The 19,683-nt window shown below is 36.6% G+C and overlaps 1 protein-coding gene across 1 annotated transcript in view; it reads right to left on the bottom strand.

The window, feature by feature from the left end:
- zgc:171482 (zinc finger protein) overlaps positions 1–19,683 on the bottom strand; it is a 193,498-nt gene that overhangs the window by 134,614 nt on the left and 39,201 nt on the right. The window contains exon 2 of the mRNA XM_056471557.1: positions 4,050–4,154. Coding sequence (XP_056327532.1) covers positions 4,050–4,154 — 105 coding nt within the window. The remainder of the gene's footprint in view (positions 1–4,049; positions 4,155–19,683) is intronic.

Raw genomic sequence — 19,683 nt, 5'->3', positions numbered from 1 at the left:
CTGTACGGTTTATTTATAAAGATAGTGATTATTTTAAAATATTTATAATTTCAGAGCATCAGATTCAGTACATCGGCCACCATCAGCCTGTCTGAGCAGTCCAAAGAAAGTGACGGTTGACGTTCCGCCACAAGATGGCGACAGAGAACGCATAAGTCCTTGGTGAGAACAACCACATTATCTCAGCGTAAGTTTCGAATTACAGCTGAACAAATCATTATAAATCAGGCAAGTGACATTCTGAGTCGATATTTCTCTTTTGTATGTTGTAGTGTTGTATTTATACCATAGTAATCTGGCAGTGTTTGCTTTGCTCTGGCTTTTTCGGGGTTGATTATTGTGAAATCTTGATTGCAACTAAGAAATACTGGGAAATCTCTGTATATTGATGGCATTTCATGCCGTTCAGCCTTATAGTCTTAAAATGTCAGCAAAATCACCTGTTTTGTCATCATTTTAGACATTACGCTAGAGAATCATTCAAATACTAGCTCTAAAGTGACGTTTGTGAACTGGCAACATTTTCTGCTGTTCTGACATCAGCTGCAGATGTGAATGAATGGTGGAATAAAGTATAGTTCCTCTTTTAGAGGTTTTTAGACTCTCCATGTTTGATTTTCTTTTTTTTTTTTTTACACTTTTTTTTTATATGTGGCTGTATATCGTCACTGTTAGGACACTAAGGCAACAAATGCCTCCCACCAGTGCCTTAATATAGCTAAATTGCACTGCTACTCGTGATATATTGCTCATAATACCATATATATATATATATATATATATATATATATATATATATATATATATATATATATATATATATATATATATATATATATATATAGCTTTTTTTGCTTATTTAATACAGTTAATAAAACATGTCTTGATTATTCAGAACAAAACCCTCATATCATTTCACTTCAAATAATAGTGTTGAGAAACAGCTGTTTGTATTGTCCGTTCCTCTGTCTGACTGCCAAAACAATTCAATTAAAAAATGAAATAAAATTAAAATAAAAGAAATACAGGTGAATCCAGCCTTGATTCACACTCAATTAAGGAGAGCAACTTCACACTGCGACACCTGAGAGCATGTACACCAGATGAGGGATCAATGACAGAAGAGCTGAAGTGTTACGCTAACACCGAATATAACACACACTCTTCTCTTAGTAAACCAATCTGGCCAAATGATCCTGTTGAACAGACTCGCTCCCTCAGCTACACTGATTCTGTGCGAAGGAGTTTGTCCTCATTAGTGCGCTCATTAATCTAGTGATTGCGTACTGGGGAAACGTACGTGAGAGATGTAAATAATGCAGGACGATGATTATTTAATGCTCAATCATTGGGTTACTTATGAAAGGGTTGCGGGTCTGAGGAAAGGTGCACTGCATTACGACTTTAAAAGCACCGACTGAAAGATGCATGAGAGAAGCATTTAGGTTACAAATGATTATTACATCCCTGATGATCAATTGATGAGATGACTGCTTTTAACTTAATGTGTGTCACTGGTCTCTCTCTCTCTCTCTCTCTCTCTCTCTCTCTCTCTCTCTCTCTCTCTCTCTCTCTCTCTCTCTCTCTCTCTCTCTCTCTGTGTGGGTCTGTGTGTGTGTGTGTGCATGTGTGTGTGCGTGTGTGTGTGCATGTGTGTGTGTGTGTGTGTGTGTGTGTGTGTGTGTGTATTTGGCTTTGCATTATGACCATAAAAAAATAAACTATCATTTTATATTATACTCTTTCATTTATACTGTATATGTAACCGGCCACTTTATTAGGTACACCTGTCCAACTGCTCGTTAACGTAAATTTCTAACCAGCCAATCACCTGGCAGCAACTCAATGGATTTAGGCATGTAGACATGGTCAAGATGATCGGCTGCAGTTCAAACTGAGCATCAGAATGGGGAAGTAAGTGACTTTGAATCTGACATGGTTGTTGGTGCCAAATGTGCTTGTCTGAGTATTTCAGAAACTGCTGATCTACTGGGATTTTCATGCACAACTATCTCTAGGGTTTATTGAGAATGGGAAAAAAGATAAAATATTCTGTGAATGGCAGTTCTGGTGGTGCAAATGCCTTTATGCCAGAGGTCAGAGGATAATGGGCAGACTGGTTCCTGCTGATAGAAAGGCAACAGTAACTCAAAAACCCCTCAACACAACTGAGCATGGATCCATCCTGCCTTGTGCCAACGGTTCAGGCTGGTGATAGTGGTGTAATTGTCGGGGGTATTTTATTGGCACACTTTGGGACCATTAGTACCAATTGAGCATGGTGTCAATGCCACAGCCTACCTGAGTATTAATGCTGACCATGTCCATCTCTTTATGACCACAGTGTACCCATCTTCTCATGGCTACTTCCAGCAGGATAATGCACCATGTCAACAAGTGCAAATAATCTCAGACTTGTTTCTTGAACATGACAATGAGTTCAATGTACTCAAATGACTCAGTCACCAGCACTCAACGGGAACGGGAGATTCGGATCATGGATGTACAGCCAACAAATCTGCAGCAACTGCGTGATGCAATCATGTCAATATGGACCAAAATCTCTGAGGAATTTTTCCAGTACATTGTTGAATCTATGCCATGAAGGATTAAGGTAGTTCTGAAGGCAAAAGTGGTCTAAACTGTTACTAATAAGTTGTACCTAATAAAGTGGCCGGTGAGTGTAAAATACCGTACATCATTTATATGAGCACAATATTATACATAATTACAGGGATGCAGGATAATGAATAACAGCTAATGAAAGTAAAAAAAAAAATAATGTTGGTCCTGTAATTATTTGTTTTTGAAGAGTGTTTTATATTTTATCATGCATACAATACATTCTTAATCAAACATTTGCCCTGCAGTTCTAAATAAAGGGAAAAATAGGATCACATATTTTATATGAGCACGTGTCTGAGTATATACATACTTTTAAATGTAAAAAGAAATAGTTCTTTACATGTGCAGGTCCAGAATATATACACAGTCAAACCCGAAATGATTCATACCCCTGGCAAATTCTGACTTGATTGTGAAAGTTAATCCAACCTACAAGTTTTTTTTTTTTTGACTGGAAATGACACAGACTTTTCCCAAAAGATAATAAGATGATGTACAAGTGGCATCATAAAGGAAAAAAAACTATTCTCAGCTTTTATTTGTATTTAAACAAAACTTTGTCAGATTTTTCTTGGTGTATGAATAATTTTGGGCTTGACTGTATATTTAGACTATTCATTGATTGAATTTACAGAAATGGTACTACATCGTGATAAATATCGCTATCAGGATAAGATTTTTTTATCATATCGCCCAGCCATAAGTGTGTGTGTGTGTGTGTGTGTGTGTGTGTGTGTGTGTGTGTGTGTGTGTTATATGGTCATTTCCACAAGGGTTAATCTTTTAAAAAATAATGTTTGGAAATGTAAGTTGATATTTCAAGTTGACATGCTACAGAAAATTATAGAAATATGTATATATGTGTGTGTTAATTTCAAGTCTAAAATACAGTAATCAACATCTGAAATGGATCAAAACCTTTCATCAAAGTTGTCATAAAGCTATTGAATAACACCTATACTTTTACGATCCACTTCAAATGTTGATTTCTGTATTTGCAGGTAAAAAAAATAGTGTTAGCATTTAAGGTTACTATTAGAATAATTAATAATTTATAAATGTTTAAAGTTTTAGAGTTTAGAATGTAAATTAGTCAGATTGTGTTCCAGCAGTCTGTGTGTCTATGCAGTCCATTAAGGTCCCCTGTAGGATAGGTAGGCATCACCCAGAGCTTCAGGTCCCCACTTGGCATATGTTTTTTTTTTTTTTTTTTATTAAAAACTTATTTTTAGTTATATTATGAAAAAAGCTTAAAAGTACATTTTAATTTTAGAGAAAAGACCTTAAAAGTAATTTTTTTAATGTGATTTTTGTTTCATTAAAATGAGCAGAAAGCCTGGTCCCCTCTTGGCCAGTATAGACCGACAGTCCCCTTATAGTAACATAGACGTGTGTGTGTGTGTGTGTGTGTGGTGATTTCTCACCTCATAGTGTGCCACGCGCTGGGACTCAGAGATCAGCTGAGCATTGCAGATGTTACAGTAGCTCTCAGTGAAGAGTCCTTCATCACCAGCTGCCGCAGACTTCATCTGACCACACAAACACAATACAGTAGATTTATACAGAGTTGTATTCTAGAAAATACACACACATTTATATCATTTGTAACATTTTGGCTTTGCAATGCCTTATGTTACATTACAATTTTGAGAAAAATTATTTGTTTTCTTCGTACACTATAAAAATGTTGGGTTTCAACAATCAAACCCAAATTTGGGTAACACACGGAAAACTCAACATCTGGGTTAACTTTTTAATACAAATTTTATCTTAGAACATGGGTTTATCCACATTTTACCTAAAATTAGGTTGAAACTATTCAGAAATTGAGGTCATTGACCAAAAATCAGTCATAATACAGGTTTAATTTTTTGAAATATTTATACATCATCTGAAAGCAGAATAAATAAGATTTTGTGTTTTGTCAGAATAAAAGTTTTTAAACAAATTATCCAAATTAAGTTCTTACATATAATACATAAAAGTAACTAATACATTTACAAAATGTCCACATGTAATATGGTTCTTACTTAATATTTAAAAATGTTTGGCATAAAATAAAAATCAATATTTTAGACGCACACTATGACCTATACAACCCATACATTTTGATCTATACATAATGCCAAATATATAGCTGTTAAACATAAGACCAGGGTCACACTTTTTTTAAGGGCTCTATTTTAACAATCTAGGCGCAAAGTCTAAAGCGCATGACGCAAAAGCATAAGGACGTGTCCAAATACACTTTTGCTATTTGAAGGAGGGAAAAATATGCTCTGCGCCCTGGCGCATGGTCTAACAGGGTTGTGCTTATTTTCTTAATGAGTTTTGGGTGTGTTTAGAGCATTAAACCAATCAGTGTCTCATCTCCGATTGCCTTTAAGAGTCAGTTGCGTTATGCCATGGTGCATTTGCTATGTACATGGTGGATTTTGTAAGTGTAAAAACTGAACGCTTCACTAGCAAGAAAACAGTTAAACAGACCATCTGCGTGAGAATAAAGAATGAGCCTCCTCCCTTCAGGCTCTTTACTTTCTCTTTACTTTACTTTTACTCCTAACTTTATTCCTTTACTTTCGTGAATAAGGAAACGGTGTTGTACGCACTCCACTGAAGACAGCCATTAGCCTACATATTTAATTTTGTTTGTTAAGCGCAAGGATTGTTTGAAAACTATTTCTAAATTCAGTTCTAATTTCCAGTAAACTAATAAATGAGCAATAATAATGAAATGTGGTAAAAAAAACTGAGTTATATCCAAACACACGTCCTATTCTTAGGCTCCATATGGTCATGCATACGTCTCCAAAACCTGACAGGTGGGCAAATCTAAATTTGTTTTTATTAAAGCAATTATAAATATGCATATAATAAATAAACTGCTAATAATAATAATAATAATAATAATAATAATAATAATAACATTAAACAATTCCTAATTGTTATGAATGACCTGAAAAAAGCATCTCCAAGGTGAAGAAGACATGGAGGCAGTGGTTTTTATTTTTATGTAGAAAATAATAATTTTTGCATCTTCAATCCTTTATTTTTTTCATATGTAAAGATATTTGTGTATTGCTGTACATCCTGCGTGTATTAAGCAATGTGTAAGCATTTGAACCTGCATGGGTGCATAACTAATGCTGTTATGATTATCAGCAATCTAGCAGCTGCAGATCGCTAACGGACTACAAATCTGCCATTTATGGACAAGATCCAGCCATGCATCACACACACACGCAACCAGTTCCTGATCCTGACTTATTACATTAACACAGCCAGAGGATTGTCAAGGCTAATTACATGAACTATTTATAGAGCACGCACACATACATCTGGGCTGAGTCTTGTTAAACTGCTAACGAACATTACGACATGTTTTCATTGCCTTCTGTGTTTTTGAACCTTACTTTGTTTTGTTTGTTTTACCTTTTCTGCCGTCTGCCTTCTGACCACTCGCCTGTTACTTTGACTACGAATCTGGATTTGCCTGTGTGTATCTGTTTGCCCCTGTGTTGACCATTGCTTGCCTGACCATTCTGCTAAATACATCTGTATTTGAATCCGCACTCCCTTTTTCAGCATCACTTCACATTACAAATGTGCTCCGCGCTGGACTTTAGACCAGCTTTTAGTTGGTCAGCGGCGCAGTCTATTTCAGTTCCTCAAAATAGCAACGCACCAACAATGCACCTTAACACACCTCCTTTATAGACCAGCACAACCATGAGTCCACAAAGTGGCTCAAATGGATTTGCTATTTAAACAACGTGATGCAAAATGTGAAAATTACTGTTACGCTGGTCTGAAAATAACAACAAATCATGCCATACACATCTTGTGCCTTATTTCGCCGGAGTATGATAGGGCCCTAAAAGGTGAACAAGTTCTAATGTAACATACTATGAGACCTTAAAAATGGCAAAATGTAACATAACATTAATATTGTTTATTAAATAAATGTTTTTTTTTTGGAATACAAGTCTATTTTTTAGAGCTTAAATCATAATGTGACTTTTCTTGAATCTGAAACATAAAGTGAGTTATCACAGTGGCCTGTATAACACAATTAACATCAAGCAAACAAAACATGTGCAAAGCATTTGGATTTGGATATACATAGAATAAGAGAGATGTGAGCATTAAACCCAATCTCACTGGAAAATGTACTTTCACATTTTGGTAAGATTCATTCAATTTGATTTGTACAAAAATGTATCATTTTAGAAAGAAAAAAAATGGACGCGAAGGCCCATTACTAAACATAGCCATAGACTGATTTCACGCGGCCGCCATTTTTAAAAGCGAAATCGAGGTTGCAGAAACCTGGAAGTAGCGTTGGGAGTTACATTAGAATGTTGAGTACTTTGCTGTATACCTTATCAGCGAAGATAAAGTGACACAAATTTATAATTTCAAGGCCTTCTGAGTGACGCAAAGGTCCATTCTGAATGAATGGTGAAAATAAATAGGGATATCAGAGCTCATTTTCAGCTAAGTTAAGGGAAATGGCACTAACGTTTTCTTTCCCAAACAAACGTTTTAGATGCCTTTTATCAACCTCGAGTTAATATACTGATTCTTTCACTATATTACACTTGTCACGATACTGAATTAAAAGAAAAACGTAAATTTACCGCTAACATTTAGGGCACTGTTGATGGCTTTCTAAAAACAGCACTGATTTGCCAATGTGTTCACGTGCTCAACAGAAATGCTTGTGATTGGCCGAGAAGGTCATCAGTTCACCCTCTGCTGTTTACCGAGCACAAACACAGACGAGCAGAGCGATCTGCTTGATGACTCGACCGATCTTCATGGCTGCTTCGCGCACACGCTCCAGTCTCTGTGTATCTGTGTTTGCACTGGGTAAAGAGCGGTAAACTGAGTGCAAACACAAATACACGGAGACTGGAGCGCGAAGCAGCCGTGAAGATCAGTCAAGTTATCCGTGCTCAGCAGCTCTTCAATGTTAGCGGGAAATAGACGGTTTTAAAACTTAAGTACCGAGACAACACTATTGCAGACAACACGAGGGTGTGCTACAGAGGACTGCAGTGTTTTATCGCTCACCAAGTTACATAGGCTGAAGCAGGAAAGTGTCACCATGGTGTTTAACTGGTGCCATGAACTGAAGCCTAGGAGGACACTTGAGCATATTACTCTTAAAGAGATGTTGTTTGATGCTAAATTGCTTTTAATTGTTTAAATTAAACTTACTGAATGATATTAAAGTGATGTTTACACCATTTCTGCATTTTGAAATCTCGACAACAGCTGGAGGTTTTGTAGTCCACAGCATGTTGCTGCCATGTTTACAGTGCTAGTCCTATACTTCTGGGTTCTTCCCACCGCAGCCTCGCTTTGGTTCTTTAAAATGGCGGCCGCGTGAAATGAGCATATGACTGGTGAGTGAGCAGACAAAAACTCACAAATGACTTCAAATTCAATGACTTCAAATTCATTCAAAATAAAATATCGCTACAAATGAACATGAGACTGAGTATTTTTATAGCACAAACTGTGCAATAGTACTTGCTGAACACCCTGTACTATTCTAAGTGCTTGCTGTATGTGTGTATGTTTAATTAAAATTTTATCAGCTGAGAACTTGTGAAGAGCTTATAAAATGTGTGAACGAGTCCAAAAAAAAAAGCAACAGAATTTCCTCTGTCATACACAAACATAGATCTCTGGCAAGGACCAGTGTTTCCAATGCCTATATTGAACTGTAATGACGAAATTTAAACTACAATGAGAAAAAAACAAAACAGTTACAGTATGTAACAAGTATGCTGTCTTGTTTATGATCACATCTTAGCATCTTAGCACATTTAACAAGACCTCATCTGAGTTCAAATGAATCAAGTTAAAAATGGACCAAGCTCTCTTTTTTGTTGTTGTTGTTGGTCTCTGTACACTGGTTCTGTGAACAACAAGATTCAGATGGTGGCATTTACTCGTATTCAAGTGAACAGCACTAATTTTAATCAAACCAAACCTGTTAATTGTGAGCATAACCATAATACACCATCAACTTCTGCAATGCAATTTTCACAGGGTGATTTTATTGTCAGACCCAACATATTGTCTGGAAAAAATGCTACACACATTCTGGAAACAAGGGATTAGATTTCTTAACTCTGGAATAGAAAATTCTATAAATCTTGATGGTCTTAAATAGCCTCATTTGTTAGTTTTGCCGAGGTTTTTGCACATCTTGTGGTTCATTTAAACATTTATAATGTATTACTGTTCTGAGCAGCCTGTTTTTAATAATTTATGGCTGATTTGAACATCATCCTTCTTTTAACATGCAATATTTCTCTTGATGACCTCTAATCACAGTGTATTCTGGGATTGGTTTATCCATAAAAAAATGTGTGTGTGTGTGTGTGTGTGTGTGTGTGTGTGTGTGTGTGTGTGCGTGCGTGAGTGCGTGCGTGCGTGCGTGCGTGCGTGCGTGCGTGCGTGCGTGCGTGCGTGCGTGCGTGCGTGCGTGCGTGCGTGCGTGCGTGCGTGCGTGCGTGCGTGTATGCATATATATATATATATATATATATATATATATATATATATATATATATATATATATATATATATATATATATATATATATATATAAATCTTTTGAAGTTAGCCAAAGTGATTTCAAATCCACTGTTCTGTCCGGCAAAACTTTTCGAAAAAGAAAAAAAAAACGACTGTGAAGCCTTAAAATGTGTTTGAGGCACCACACTGGGGTATACTGTGGGAACAGAGCTGAGGTGTGCACTTTTGCAGTGGGATTGTGAGACTGTTTTTCCACACTATACTGAGAAAAGGTGTGAGTGTTTGAAACTAGAAATATGTGCCAGGAACATGAAATATGTTGCTTTTGGTACATTTCTTTGCACGTTTAAGACAACATGTCTCCACTCAACCTTAACTAGAGGGTGCTGTCTAGAGTTTTTTTAATCTGAAACATGTTACCTAGGATATGTTTTGTTGTAAGTTTTAGATACACATTCTTATTTGTGCACACACAGGATGCTTGCCAAATAGATCACCTAGCTCAGTTTTTTCTCAATCACGTTCCTGGTGGATCACTTGCTCTGCACATCTTCCATGTCTCCTTAACCAAACACACCTGATTCAGATTATCAGCTAATTAGCAGAGACTGAAAGACATTTAATGGGTGTGACAGACCAAGGAGACATCTAAAACATGTCTCCAGGATTGTGGTTGAGAACCACTGACGTAAACCTAAGCAATAGTGTTTTCGAAAGGCAAGTGTAAGAGAAAATTGCTCTGCAGCTACATAGTTTTACCTTGATTTTACCTACTTTTATTTCTATTGAGGAACTGTGCTTCACCGGACTTTATCCCAAGCTCTCTGAATCACAAGTACAAGGTAAGCTATCAAGCAAACTGACCACACCAGGAAAGTTGTCAATACAGAGATTACATTTGATATTTGTTTACAAATCATGGACATCATTAGGTTGAAATGTGCTATCCATTTGCTGTTGTGCAAAGTTCTGCACAAAATGAATCCTTTATTTGTTGATAACATGTCCCTGTAAATATCCTTAGTGTTAAAAAGGACAAAAGTTGTTTGTGTCATACTGCCCTGTACCGTTCATGTGACCTAAAAAACTGCAATCAAACATGCTGAAGTGTGTACACTCACTGGCCACTTTATTAGGTACACCTGTCCAACTGCTTGATAACTCAAATTTCTAATCAGCCAATCGCATGGCATCAACTCAATGCATTTAAGCATGTAGACATGGTCAAGATGATCTGCTGCAGTTCAAACCAAGCATCAGAATGAGAAAGAAAGGTGATTTAAGTGACTTTGAATGTGGCATGATTGTTGTTGCCAGACGGCCTGGTCTGAGAATTTCAAAAACTGCTGATCTACTGGGATTTTCACGTACAACAGTCTCTAGGGTTTACAGATTAGTCCAAAAAAAGAGAAAATATGAGCGCAATTCTGTGAGCGCAAATGCCATGTTGATGCCAGAGGTTAGAGGAGAATGGCCAGACTGGTTCGAACTGATAGAAAGGCAACAGTAACTCAAATAATTGCTCATTTCAAATGAGGTATGCAGAAGAGCATCTCTGAATACACAGCACATCAAACCTTGAGGCGGATGGGCTACAGCAGCAAAAGACCACACCAGGCTACAATTTGCACAGGCTCACCAAAATTGGACAACAGAAGATTGAAAAAACGTTGCCTGGTCTGATGAGTCTCAATTTCTGCTGCAACATTCGGATGGTAGGGTAACAATAACATCAACAACATGAAAGCATGGATCCATCCTGCCTTGTATCAACGGTTCAGGCTGGTGCTAGTGGTGTAATGGTATGGGGGATATTTTCTTGGCACACTTTGAGCCCATTGGTACTAATTGAGCATCGTGTCATCATCGTGTATTGTTACTGACCATGTCAATTCCTTTTTGACCACATCTTCTGATGGCTACTTCCAGCAGGATAACGCACCATGTCATAAAGCACAAATCATCTCAGACTGGTTTCTTTAACATGACAAAGAGTTCACTGTGCTCAAATGGCCTCCACAGTCACCAGTACTCAATCCAATAGAGCACCTTTGTGATATGGTGGAACGGGAGATTCGCATGATGAATGTGCAGCCAGCAAATCTACGGCAACTACGTGATGCTATCATGTCAATATGGACCAAAATCTCAAAGCAATATTTCCAGTACCTTGTTGAATCTATGCCACAAAGGATTAAGGCAGTTCTGAAAGCAAAAGAGGGTCCAACCTGGTACTAGTAAACCTACTGTTTGCAGTATGCAATGTGTAAAATGACCTGCATTTCTTAAGGTCAGACATGTAGATTCATGTTGGCACACTAGATGAATTATATCCAATTATAAGAGGATTTTGACTGACAGTTGAAAACATATTTGGCAATCCATTGTTCCTGGACATTGATGTTTCCTCACAAAGCCTGTGAGTCAGAACAACCACAGGCATTTATCATGAAAAAAAAACTAAGCTCAGGATTTCTCGAAAATGAATACGATATTTGAGAAAACTACCCATCAAACCAAATCCTCGATGTATAATTGAACAGCGGAGTGTCGTGAGAATTCAACATTGCTCTTTCGCCATCTGCGAGTGAGGGTGATTCTGATGTGCAGAATCAATTATTCAGTGTTGGAGACATGGCAAATCTGTGGTTAGTGTTGAGGTTGCACTTGTGGAATTCAGCTGGGGTCTAATGCTGATTCTTGAAGAGCCGGCTCGCGGATCCGAGGGGTTCAGGTGCGGTTAGTGTGCAGGGACTGATGGGTAAACATCGGCCTGACAGCATGTGTCACGCCGATGAGTCAGAGCGCACAAGAATCTCCTATAAAGGCTCAAATATAATCAGCCACTGAAGGAACATGGAGCACACAATCAGATCTCAGACTGTGCTCATAATGGTAGATGAGAACATACTGGACATTTTCTTTAGAATACTGGGGAATTAATGGCAGACTCTCATTTTTTCCATTCCTTGTTTGGTGAAAATCAATAATTATCTCTTGTATTTGGAATTTATTTTTTAATATTAAGGTGCACTCAGAGAGGATTTATTATCCGCCTTTTTAAAATGATGTAATAGAAGTCCAAGATTGTATATTGTGATCAGATCATGCATTATACCTTTCTGTAAATAAGTGGTTCTCAATTCCGGTCCTCGGGCCCCTCTGCCCTGCACATTTTGTATGTCTTCCTTACTTAACACACCTGGTTCAGATCATTAACTCAGTAACAGAGATTCATGAACTGATCCTTGTGTGTCAAAATAATAGAGACATGCAAGATGTGTGGGAGGGGGGAAGAGGACTGGAATTGAGATTTTAAGTGGAAACAAAACTGCTGAATGTGTCCCTTTAAATGCAGAGGAGTTGCATCTCCCCTCCCCCTTTTCAGGTGCAACCTTTCCATCCTATCTGAGGCTCCTTGAATACATTTGTTCAGCTTTATTATGTTTGTTATGCTCACATTTGCACATATAAACACTGCATATCTTCATCTTGAAAGATTAAACCTTGTCAGTTTGAACTCTTCATATACTATTTTCTGAGCCGACACAGATGACAGCTTTCAGATGGCACATCTCATGTGAGTTTCAAAAGTTATTAAAAGTTCTTATTGCACATAATCTGTTAGATGGCTCAATGTTATTTATAAAAAAAAGTGTCAAATCCTCTAGAGGGCACTGCCTACATTTTTGTGAATCTGAAATACATTACTTAGAGCAGTGGTTCCAACTTTTCTATCACCGTGGTGGGTGGGGGAAGGGGGTTCTACATAGACTGCTAGGTGACCATCAACTTCGAGCAGTACTGTATTTCAAGCCCTTGCCCCTCCAAAGGTCTCTGCACGGCTTTGTAATCCATACAAAGTACGAAGCTGACTAGGTGCGCTCGCGGAATTCTGAGAGATGTTTTCAACTCAACTGGGTGTCCTTCTAATAAGCGACGCAATTCGCGTGCCTCCATTGGAAATAATGAACTTGCTCACAGGAAAGATGCGATATGTGAACCTTGTCCTCTAAAGCCGTGATCAATTGCGATCTCCAGCAGTTGGTATTCTTCCTACACAGACATACTGGATTCACCTGATTTGTTGTCAAATGGGTTGCGGATTCATTCCTTGGCAGTTCATGGGTTCTTCACTTGGCCTTTTCCCCTTCACAAAGAAACTTTCCAAAGTCGTCTGTTTCTTACTCATTTTGCTATCTTGTTGGTTAAATTTTGGCGCTCAAGGGACCGAGATATAGCAGAGAATATGGTCATTATTCAAAATAAAAGATTGTTCAGACTAAGATAATAAATAAAACAGAAATAATTAATGATTCTTGTGCAGCCCGATTCCAATTGATCTGGTCTGCGGTCCGGGGGTTGGGGACCACTGACTTTCAGATACATGTCCTTTTGTACAGCTCAACAGCAAAAAAATGCTTTTCTTTTTTGTCTTGTTACTAGTCTAAATATCTAAACATTCTTAAATCAACAAGCATTTTTTAGGCAAGAAAATTTTTTTTTCTTGTTTTCAGAAATAATATGCCAAAAATACGTGAGTACTTCCTTAAAACAAGCTAAATAATCTGCCATTGGGGTAAGCAAAATAATATTACGTCAATAAAAACAAGATTATTTTGCTTACCCTACTGAAGATTATTTTTGCTTGTCTTGAAAATGCTTCTTGATTTAAGATTTGTTAGATATTCAGACTAGAAACAAAACAAAAACTAAGTAAGAAAATCATTTTTGAAACTGTTCATGAGAATGCTGGGCTTGTGGTAAAGATCACCTAACAAACCACTGATTTAAACCGTTCCCTGAAGCCAACCCGCACTGTTTTCAAAAGCAAACATAAAAGAAAAGTGCAGTGATGCCTTGATTTTATGTTGCTTTCTCTTTTGTGACTCAAAACTGAGCAATCTGCATCACAAGTACAAGACCGTACAAGGTGAGTTGCAGAGCAAACTGACCATGCCAGAAAAGTTGTCCAATAGGAGATAGATCGGAGAGGCAGACATATTCAGTTACAAATCATGGACACTGTTCATTTGTTTTGTGGTATTTATGTGGGTTTGTGCAAAGATCTGTGCTAATTATAATTTAAAATAAATAAAATGTATCATAATGCATCATTTGAAGTAACTGAAACTGCAGAGTAGACATTTTACTTGACATTTGATGCTTTCTATGTATATAAAGTTTTAAACTTTTGTACAAACCTTTGTACTTGATGCATTGTATACAGTAATAATACACTTCTTTGTCAGTAATATAAGTTCATAAATAATGTGTTTTTGACACCTAAAGATGCTCTGTATATGGGAAGATAACCAATTTCAAGGTTTACTGCGGTTTGGAAAAGTCAAGGTTTTGAAACCGCAAACATTTTCTTTTATACCATTGGTATATGCAAGTTTTTGTCGTTGTTGTTCTTTCGTTTTTTTAAGGCAACAGTATTTACAGAAAAATGACCTTCCAAATCAAAAGCTACAGACCACGATTCAGGAATTGTTTGAAAAACTACACCAACATCCAGCATGCTATAGACCTAAACAGTGCTGTGGATTTACTTTACTATACAAAGATGCCTTTTCTAGTTGTTATAAAATTTGTGTTGTAAAACCGTGATATATTTATTCAAGGTTATCATACCCTTAGAATCTTATACCAGACCATGCCTACTCCATACATAGAGCTGAAGTCAGAATTTTTGGCCCCACAGTATATATTTTTTCCCCAATCCCTGTCTAATGGAAGAAGAATTTTAATTTTCTCTTTGTTTCTTTTATCTTTGCCGTAATATTTGACTAGATATTTTTCAAGACACTAGTATTCAGCTTAAAGTGCAATTTAAAGGCTTAACTAGCTTAATTAGGTTAATTTAGGCTAATTAGGCAAATCATTGTATAACGATGGTTTGTTCTGTAGAGAATCAAAACAAATATTGCTTAAGGAGGCTCATAATTTTGACCTTAAAATGGTTTTAAAAAAAATAATAAAATGGCTTTTATTCTAGTCAAAATAAAACAAATAAAACTTTCTCCAAAGAACAATATTATCGGTAATACTGTGAAAAATTCCTTGCTCTGTTGAACATAATTTGGTAAATATTTGTAAAAGAAAAAAATTCACGGGAGGGCTAATCATTTTGACTTCAACTGTATGCCCAAAACATGTACTTTTTTTTTTTTTGAAATATTAACATCTCTTCAAATATTAATGTAATACATCCAGACACTGTGGAGTCAAGCATATCATTTCAGTATATACAGCAGATCATATTTCTGTTGATTCCTCCACAATCTACAGCAACGCTGGGAATAAGCCTGCAAGCTATAGGGAAAACCCCATGCAAATTGAAATCAGCTTTAATTTTGTAGACGCCATTACCAAATTTGCATAATTCCTTTAGTTTATCTTGTGCTAAAGCAATGCTGACAATGCATGCAAATAAACAACTTTATCAGCGAGCACAATTCATTCTTATTGAATTTCTCTCTCCAGAGTGTTGTTTGAAGCACTTAGCGGAAACTAAACAAGATATCCTTGAAGCACACCCATATGTTTCACCTTTTAGTTTCATAATTCAACGTTTTACCTGTTCTTAAACATCACATCAAATTTGCTTAGCTGAAACTGGGGTCCATAGTGATTCATAAAATACAAGTAAATGCCTACCGGCGCTTTAGAGCCCAAACAACCAAGCAAAATACAATGAATACACATGTCTTCTAATGATACACTGAGGTCTTATGAAGCGAAACGATCAGTCTGTGCAAGAAATGGAACATAATTACCTTTTAAACAACATTCTGTACAAACACATTAACAGTCTGAGCTGCAAAAATGAACCAGATTTGACCAGTAATGAAACCTTTGGCTATGACTATATCATTTTCATTCCATTGATGCTTTTACTCTAAAGAGATGTCATCCATTTGAGTCTTGATTAAAAAAATGTGGGATGAAAATGAGTATGTTGCATACTAAAGTTCACTCATTAAGGATTTCTTTTCAGTCTGAGCTCCCAAAACAAGCCCTCGGTGTGGATTCAGACACGAAACCCGTTTCACACAATAAAATTTTCTGTGATTATAATTGTATTGCGACACATGAGTGATCTCTCACGGCACCTCGATGATAGTTTAATTTAATATACTTGGATTTTCTATTTCCTTCGAATGACACAGTGCCTTTTAAAAGTGTTCAGGCAAACACTCTGATGTTTTAATAATCCTTTTTCATAGTAGAAAGTCTTAAATGTGGTTTACTCTGCCTTTTAAGGACACGGAGACTGAAGGAATGAGCTTCACATATCTGAATGCCATTGCTTGGCTGTAAGCTATTATACTATTAAAATATTTCGATTTGTAATATCAATACTAATGACTTCTAAGCATATGTAAGTTAAGTTGTTGTATTATTTTATAATTTATTGTGCTTTCACACCTAGACTTTTGTTTTGGAACCTGGCACGTTTCCCCAGTTAGCGCGGTTCATTTGGCATATGTGAATCCAGCAATCACGCTCGGATCTGCAGCAAAACAATTGGTCCGAGATCCCCTGAATGAGGTGGTCTCGGTTCGTTTAAAATAAACTCTGGAGCGGATCAATTGTAGTGAGAAAGCAAAACGATCCGAGCCCGGCTATATCACAGTGTATTATGGATATGTAATAGGTATATATATATATATATATATATATATATATATATATATATGGCTATATGAAGAGAGAATGATGAGTAGGGCGGGATGTCATTCCTACTGGTAAACTGGTGCGTTTCATGTCAAATACGAAAATGAAAGCATGCTAACTATTAACGAGAGCTGTTTATCCATTAGGAAAACTGACCAAACTGCAGTCTTGGTTTATCTGTTATTTCTTTCTATAATGTAAAGCCTATAATGCATAATTCTAGCCAAGGGGTATGTATGAGAGTCTTACCTCTGATTTATATCTGGTGACTATGTCTGTAGGTGTCACCATTCAAAATTAAAGTGCAGATTTTCACTTATAATGTCTTATTGCTCATCATCATAAGTTAAAATAAGGACGCATGACAGCTGAGCGGGACTCTGCAAAATAAACCGTGACACTCTGACCAATGTGAGGAGAGTTTACTCACACGTGACTTGTTTTAGCTCTTTTTGTATGTCATGAAACTACAAAGTACAAAGTGCAACATTGTAACAGTTTTAATCCCTGTTTCGGAACACAACAGATGTGAAAGCACCCTAAAATATCTTCCACAGGGGTGCAATATTGCTTTCCTGGACACTAATATAATTGAGGTGAGTCTGAATCAGTTTGTGTACTATAAGACAGTGGTCTTCAACCCCCTGGCCGCGTACTGGTACCAGTCTGTGGATCAATTGGTACTGGGCTGCACAAGAAATCATTTCTGTTTTATTTATTATCTGAGTCTGAACGATCTTTAATTTTGAAAATATATTTTATTTTGAAAAATAACCATGTTCTTTCAGCTATATCTCAGTCACTTGAGTGCAGGGCTGCCCTGTACATTTCTGGGCCCTACCTTGCTCTAAATTGTGCAGTATTGCCATTGCAAACCAGCCCACAATTATTTTATTTCTTATTAAATACAATCAATGAATCAAAACAAAAAAGTAAAGCCTGATTTCTTCTACTTAATAACTGTCTGAATGGTTTGAACATTTAAAAACAGCACTATTTTTGCCAACTACCAGCTTCAAAAATGGAGATTTAAAGAATTGTTAATAAAGGGACCAGTGATTCCTATGCATCCTTCTGGGGTGTTTAAAACATATTCTATTAATTTAGCAAACAGATTGAAGATTATATAGTTCTATAGCTAAAGATTCAAGGTTGAGCTTTTATTTATTTTTTACTTTTTTATAATTTCTAAAAGTGAATACCCTGGAATGAAAAGACAGTGGATAATAATATTTAGCCAAAAGTGAAAATGCATTACTTAGTAATAATAATAATAATAATAATAATAAAACATTAAACAATTAACATTAATTTTATTATAATTGATCTAAACCTAATACAATCAATAAGCAAATATTATGAAGTAAATACGAAAAACATATGAATATAAAAAACATAAGAAAAAAAGAAGCAACAAATACTGGGTTAATGTTAATACCCTAACACAAACTTTATTATACCCTTCAGTCACGTTCGTCTTCCTTACATTTGAGATGAAGGGCCCAGAGCTCATTTTAAGTGAAGTTCGCCTTGCAAACAGGAGGGAGCCCTGGGCTCGAGGATCTTATGAGCTCAGGGCTCTCTTCCAGGACAGCATGTCAAACAAGCTTTATAATCAATCATCAGCTAAGTGTGAACTCTTGAAACTATGATTAATTCAATTAGGACATATTTTTTTTAAAAATGTCTCAGGAAAAATATTACAGACGTAATATTAACATGTGAAACGTAAAGTTTATTAAATGTAATAGCCTATTTTTGATAAATGTGCTACTAGATTATATCTTTAACATCATCATTAGCACTTAAAAGCGATGCTAAAAATAATTTTGTGCTTGTCTCTTCTTGTCATCATTTTCCCCCTCAGTTTTTCAACGTCTGAGGAATAGTGTTAGTTTTGTTATATTTTTGTGGTCCAATTTCCAAAATAAATCAAGTATATACTGTAATGGGGCAGGCAATGATTCAAAGGCCATGACTGTGTCCGCGCACAGATCCGCGTTCTTGTGATGACCGGTCTGTCTCGCAGGTTACCTTTGAAGAACAAACTCAAAACGGCGAGAATGCGAACCGCAAATGCATCTGAGAAATGAGATACTGTGAGCTTCCTGGCTGTTGATCATATGACCTTCACACGAGAACAATTTTAAACTTTAAAAACATTTTTTTTCAGTGAAAATTTATAAATATTTAAGTTCTAAAGCACTGTCAATGAAGATCATTTGTAAAATGCAAATAAAAGCCATTTCAGGAAGAAAACAGCTCGCACCACTAGTGGGTTGTGGGGGCCTCCTTGTGGTGGCGGGGCCCTAAGCAGCCACTTAGTTCAATTATAGGGAAGGCTGGCTCTGCTTGAGCGCCAAAATTTAACCCACAAACTAGCAAAATGAGTAAGAAGCAGACATCTTTGGAAAGTTTCTTTGCGTAGGGGAAAATGCCCAGTGAAGGACCTGCGAACTGCCAAGAAATGAACCTGAAATTACTTCAGACAAACACAGAGCACCCAAAACAATGCGGTGTACTGTACTGCACTATAAATAAAACTTGCATCAGAGTTACAGCAATGTTTTGACATCCTCTGGGAAAATGTTGATGGTTGCCTACAAACAACATATCCACTACGATATCATATTTTAAACTTTAGTTGATGTGTAATGTAGCTATGTGAACATAACCAACATCTCTGAATGTAATACGCTCAAAGTTCAATGCAAAGTGAGACATTGGCTTTTACAGAGTTAGCTTAACAAAGCCTACAGCGAACAAAGTTTGAGGACTACAAAAAAAACAAAAAACATCCAGGTTAGTGAGATCACAAGG

The sequence above is a fragment of the Danio aesculapii genome, chromosome 13, assembly GCF_903798145.1.
Source record: "Danio aesculapii chromosome 13, fDanAes4.1, whole genome shotgun sequence".
NCBI lineage: Eukaryota > Metazoa > Chordata > Actinopteri > Cypriniformes > Danionidae > Danio > Danio aesculapii.
The sequence above is the reverse complement of the archived record's forward strand: the minus strand, read 5'-3'. Positions and strand labels throughout refer to the sequence as shown.